The following is a 6,528-nucleotide window of genomic DNA, read 5'->3' as shown; positions in this document are numbered from 1 at the left end:
AAATGATAATATTCAGAGTTTAAAATCCGTTTTGATTGGCTTCATGTGATTGTATTGCTGTATGCTTTGTGTATTGACCAAAGCATGGTCCGTGACGGTTTCCTGAAGTTTGTTATCTTGGAGCTAGGTTTACACAGTTTATCAATTTTTTCAGACTGTTTCTTCGGGAATGTCGATTTTGTCATAACTGATGGTAATCTTTTCTACGAGATACTTAAGCTTAAATGGATCCCATAGGTGTTTTATGTGTACCAAATGAAGAATATCAGTATGTGGACCGTCCGATAAGGTGCTTTTTGATATGACTAGTCGCATATTGGCCCTGACAGTGACAACGGTATTGTGCATAAATCGGAACTAGAAATTGGAGAGTGAAGAATAATTATCAAACCTTTGAACCATTTTAGGAGGGTTGATTTCAGTTTGAAATGCTTGTAAATAGTCTCTAGAATTATACGAAAATCGCATTCCTTCAAAAATATCTTTTCCTATATTGTATTTTCTATATAATGACTCGTCTTTTCAACTTTCAAACGTGGACAATTCTGGACGCACATTGAAACCTCCAATTTCGACTGTGAGCTGTGAACACTATTACTTACTGGCTTAGCCAAACAAAAATTACCGTTTCTATGACTAAGATACGATTGGCCAGAAAATTGGTGCATCATCCATAAAAATATAATGTCACAAAGACAAAAATAGACCAATGTCAAATATAATTATAGTTCTCTCTGTTGTTTTCGTGCAAGAAATTACTTATGTTTTTCTTTTTTCTTTTTCCACACGCTGCTCTTCAATTCACAGAGACATGATCCGTATTCGGTATGACTCCCATAGTTAAACAAAGTTTCCCACGCAAACCAAAATAAGACAACTGGAACACAGTAAAATCTTTTGAAGTGGAGGCCAGGCTTGTAGCCAGACTTGAATCTTCGAAGAGGCAAGTAATCTATCTGGAAGGGCAATGGGGTATGGTGTTTAGTTGCAGTAATGGAATTGGTCGGTTGTCAGAATTTTTTCACTTTTTTTTTTTGCCCCTCTGTAGTTTCGGGCCTAATTACATCTTTAGTTATTTACAGTAGGGAGTTTTCAATGCATTGATCCCAGCTCCAAATAGTTACATACTTTATTAAATTTCATCGAACAGTACCTTTAAGTGGTGATGCGTTTTATTCATTCACATCACCATTTGCTGCTTTTCATTAAAAAAAATATAAATTTCAAAGCCCGCTGAGAAAAGGCGTTAACTCAATTTTTTCATAAAAGTCTCTTATATATAAAATCTCCTCAGAAAGGAAATCTAGACGAATCTTGAATTTGGAACAAGGAACAAGGACCAAATGATGTGGACTACACTTGCAAGTATTTTAGGGATTCGAAAGAGATTTGTGGTCTCTGCTTAAATTGACTATGACGTCACTATCGGAACTTGGATGGTCAATATTAAGAACCATAGACATCGGCCGGGAAATAAGTGTGGTGTAAAAGCTGTCGATTCAAATACCCATGACGAAGCAAAAGCTAGAAAATCTCTTTTGAATCCTATGAAAGAATTTGATGATCTTGAATGGAAATGTAAGATTAGGCTTATGGATTATGAGACGTAGAGTTCGAAGTTTAAAAATTAGCGCTCGTGATGAAATCATCTTGTTCTGCAGTTAAATTGATGAATTGGCAAACTTTTTCAGTCTTTGTCCCTGTCCTGTAAAGTCTGCTTCGCATGCTCAGTTAAGTGTGTGCGCTTTGCATTACCCATATAGCTAATGATAATTTTTTTTAATGATTTCAGACAGTCGTAATTGTGCTATTAGTCAGCTGTTATGGAGAAGAGGAGTATATGAACAGCAGACAAAAACGTCAAGGATATGGCTACGGTGGATCTGGCGGATATGGTGGACAGATGAGTGGCTATGGACAAGCAGCTGAACCTGCAGCAGCTGGTGGTTACGGAGGGATGGGTGGCTACGGACAAGCAGCAGATCCTGCTGCAGCTAGTGGTTATGGTGGTTATGGACAAGCTGCTGATCCTGCTGCAGGTGGTGGTTATGGTGGTATGGGAGGTTATGGACAAGCAGCTGATCCTGCAGCTGGTGGTTATGGTGGACAGCAGCAATATGGTGGACAATATGGCGGATTTGGGAAGTGAAATGGACAAGTAAATAATTCGAAATGTGTAACTTGTGACGGATAGAGTTTACTGTTACAAAGGGACATGTCATCTTTCAAGAAAAATATAGTTTATTTTGAAAATAATATTTTCTTGTCTTCATATTTAGTTATGTATTAGGCCGTACCGATTATAATGAAAAAATTATCGGGGACATTATTTGCACCATTCTAGTTGAATGACAGATGAATCAAGATTCAGTTGTCGCTTTGAAAGGTGCATGCGTTATCAGTAATATATAGACTACCACTCACAATGCATTTAAATATACATGTTTGTATTTCACTAATACATCTATGCAAATTTGGGAGAAAAATCCTCATACATGCCAGGAATATTTCATTTAAGTTTAAAATATGGACGCACGTTGCCGTTGCCTGTGTCAGTCAGTTCTTCAACATTTCTCGAAGCTAGAAATTGTCCTTTACTTGGCCGACGAACTATCTTAGTTTTTTAAGGCATTATAAAATGTATCCACCACCGTCATGTTTTGCTTGTTTTGTTAATCAACTATAGCCAGGCCAGGCCCCCCACCCCATTTTTACAGCCAGAGATACACGGAGAAAATAGCAATAGAATAGACTTAAGACAACCCTTTTACATAAGTTTAAATTTATCTTTCAATTGAAAGCCATTGGATGTTATTTTATCTGTCAAATAACAGGAGTTGAATGTTGGTAGTTTGTTTTGTCCCTTGGCCATAGGCCGTTATCACTGAAAGAACTATTTTAAATGACAAATCACTTAATTGTGATGAAGTGGCAATTCCGAAAATCACACTCACCATGAACCAACTCGTCATGAAGAACTAACCCAACCTTCTACTTTCTTTCACAGAGTAGGAATACAATCAATACGGTGCAAGCTATTATCACAATTTCTAAACAATTCGATAGATTTGTGTTTTGCCTGGACCGTCCTGTAAAAAGGCAAAATAATCCAACCAACTGAGCAGACGACACAGTTTTCAAATTAGATTTGTGTACATACTTGATAGTGTGGTAAGCTAGGTACATGTAAGTTGACTAATGTTTTATCAATAAAATGGACTATTTCAGCCAAAATCGATCTGAAAGTTGAAGGTAAGTGAATTTTTCAGAAATTTTCTCGACTATCACGTACTGAATGATGTTTAAATGTTCAAGCCCAAATACCTAAACAGTGGTAAGAAAATAACATACCAAATTTATTATTAGAAGATAAAAGATATCTTCACACTGTTATTTGGGTAGAGTTTTGACATGTGTGTAAGGGTGGTGGCCGAATCTATTGCTTAACATGTGCCAATTGTGAGTCACAGAACAACCCACATTTTTGATCATAATAATTTCTTGATTTTAAATCTTAAATTGTGATTTTAACGCAACGAACAGATGAGGCCAGGATATCCAACCAGAAATAACTCCTAAATCTAGTGAAATATAGTTTAACATTAGACTTGATTGTTCAGAGGGGCAAATAATATATCTGGAGGGGCCTGAACATTACTCTAAAACAGGATTGTAAGATGACAATCTGATGATAGCCAAAACAGCCAAAGTAGCAGTGTTTCAGTGAGTAATGAACATGGTCGAATGGGTTGCTTTTCAGAAAGTTAGGATCCAGTTTTCAATCTCCATTTTGGTACATATCTAATCCAGTTTTCCCACAGTCAGTGATGCTTTTCGGAGGGGCGGACACTCAAGTCTTTCAGAAAGGACAACAAAACCGTGAGTTGGACAGTTTATTACACTTCTCTGGAAAAGGCAAGACTAATGTCGCTGACCTGATAAAACCTCATATAGTGATTGCCATCCAAAACATTTAGAGATTATCGAATCAAAGCAAAATATCCTTTCTCACTTGTGGTCCCCGGTCCACCCCATTTCCAAAGGATTGTTCAGCCTATACCCCGTGTGTAAGCTAAACGTCGGGAGAAAGTTTGACAATCAGACGTTAGTTATCCCTTTAACATATTCAGTCCTGTTTATGATTGCACAAACTTTTCACCTTGACACGCTTAATTGGAGCACCTAGATCTAAAAATTATTTTGTATACTATAATACCAGTACTAAAAACTCCATTTTGTATTCTTAGACTTGTTAAATACATTATGGGGTATTTATGTATTCATCTGTCAGTGAAGGTTCATAAGTCGTGACATACTTCCATAACAATTATATCTGATGTGGCAAACACCTCAAACATATAAATATGTCAGTCAAAAACGAACTAACTAGATCAACACACAAGAAATGTATAGGTGCAAACCTGTTTCTCAATCCCTTCTATATTTTTAGATCGTTTTAAAGACAGATTTATTTGAAACGACAATTTTTTTTAGCTAAGCCTTCAAATTCATATGTGTTCAGAATTATCCACTTTTGAAAGTTAAAGGACGAGTCGTCTTTTCTTGAGACACTGCCATATAGAAAAGACATCTATAGAAATAAGAAAAGAAATTCCTAGTTTGAGATATTATTGAAGGAATTAAGCCATTTTAGTACATTTCTATTACTTCTGGAGACTAGTTATATCTATTCAAGACTCAAATCAACCCCTATAATTTGCATATCTGTTCCTTTATGATGAACTTGAAAATCTAAGCATATCATTTAAAACATATTTAATTGCTTGACGGACCTGATCCGTAATATGAAGAAGGAACATGTAGGCGTAGCTGCAATATATATATATGATCGCCGCATTACAATAGCCACCGTTTCATTACTACTCAACCCAATCAAAATTATAGATTACAAGTTCGTTTCATTTTTTTTTCATATTGCCATCTCCTTTGTAATCTAACGAAGCTAATCCCAAAGTAAAGCAATATGACAGCCCCTTCTTCATTGTTAATTTAATGGTCTGTACGATTCGTTCATGTCATATGAGCATATAAAGTTGAATATCCGAAAGGCTTTTAATCGTGTATCATCAACTACTGAATGTAACATTGACTGATCTCGGTACAAATATTTACCAAACAGACCGTAAACATCATGGACATTCATGGTTCACATGACATCACCTATAGGACTTATAATTAACATCTAATTACTGAAGGCCTACAAATACATTTCAAGTATCATGTTGTAAAGAACTAGGTTTTATGTGTGTCATAATTTAAAGAAGTGAAATTTGCTCGATCAGCACTATTTTGCACACATGTTGATAAAATGTGGTGATCATAGCCATCATTAAAGGGATGCATTGATCAAATCCCAACTGCATCAAATCTCCAAATCGGAAGTGGTAAATTTTGCAGATTTCGGTATAGTACTAATGAATGTGCAAAATTCCTTTTTTCTGCATCAACTTATTATTCAAAGCATGTCCAATCAAAGATGGTTTTTCAGTCTCTCTGCGATCATGTGAACTAAATGCAAATTCTTCCCAGATTCTGTAAGTTATTTCAACGGTCTTTTAAATAACGGTTGCTCTCATTGTCTGTCATTTTCAACATTTTGCATTCGGTTTGGTAAAAATTTGGTAATTATTATCCTAGCCCACCGCACTGTGCTCAATAGATTTTATTTTACACCGTTCTTTTTGACCAATCATACTTTACTCTCAGAAATGGGAATATTTTAGTTAAGCCAATCAGTTAATATACTGTTCACAACTCACCATCGAAATTTGAGCCTTCAAATCCATCTGTGTCCAGAATCATGCGCGTTTGAATAAGATACACTGTGATATACAGAAAAGACGTATATAAAAATTGTGGGTAAAATTATTAGTTTGAGATATTTTTGAAGGAATTATGCGATTTTCGAACATTTCTATAGCACTTCTGGAAAGTATTTACATATTTCCAAGACTCAAATCAACAACCCAAAATGGCACATCTATCCCTTTTAAGAGGAATTTGCAACTTTTTTTTATGTTTTCTGATGTTACTAAACTTTCGAGTACCATTTTAATAAACTAACATTTTGATTAACGGAGATAATTTGCTCCAAGTTATGGACAGGAAATGGCATTACAAGACAGTATACAGTATATGACACACAATAGAATTTCATTACGCAGCTTCATAGATAAAATCTAAATCTCATTTGATGTGATAAAGGATATCCTCATAAAAACGATTTGGAAAGAAATTGTTTTTGATCAAACTCATTCATTCTTTACATTACCTTGACAACAGAGGCTAGCAATAAGGAAACATTATAGCATGAGATACTCGTAAAATCTAAAAGCATGCTGTAAACTTTGGTTGACTGACTCTATATCGCTTTTAATGTAACAATCAGTTATCTTGAAATTAAGTCAGATTTTGTGATTAACTTTTCTCATTATACAATCAAACCTGTACGAAGGGTCACCCGTATCATTCAATTAACGACTTGTAGACATTTTCCGATTTTCATCC

The 6,528-nt window shown here is 35.4% G+C and overlaps 1 protein-coding gene across 1 annotated transcript; it reads left to right on the top strand.

The window, feature by feature from the left end:
• Positions 1 to 1,315: 1,315 nt before the first annotated feature.
• LOTGIDRAFT_237841 (hypothetical protein) lies at positions 1,316 to 2,846 on the top strand. The gene is made up of 2 exons (XM_009047949.1): positions 1,316 to 1,361; positions 1,793 to 2,846. Exons 1-2 carry the CDS (start codon positions 1,344 to 1,346, stop codon positions 2,147 to 2,149), a joined length of 375 nt encoding a protein of 124 aa, XP_009046197.1. The 5' UTR covers positions 1,316 to 1,343; the 3' UTR covers positions 2,150 to 2,846.
• Positions 2,847 to 6,528: the final 3,682 nt, after the last annotated feature.

Source organism: Lottia gigantea, assembly GCF_000327385.1.
Source record: "Lottia gigantea unplaced genomic scaffold LOTGIsca_119, whole genome shotgun sequence".
Taxonomy (NCBI): Eukaryota; Metazoa; Mollusca; class Gastropoda; family Lottiidae; genus Lottia; species Lottia gigantea.
This window is presented reverse-complemented; position numbering and strand designations above follow the sequence as displayed.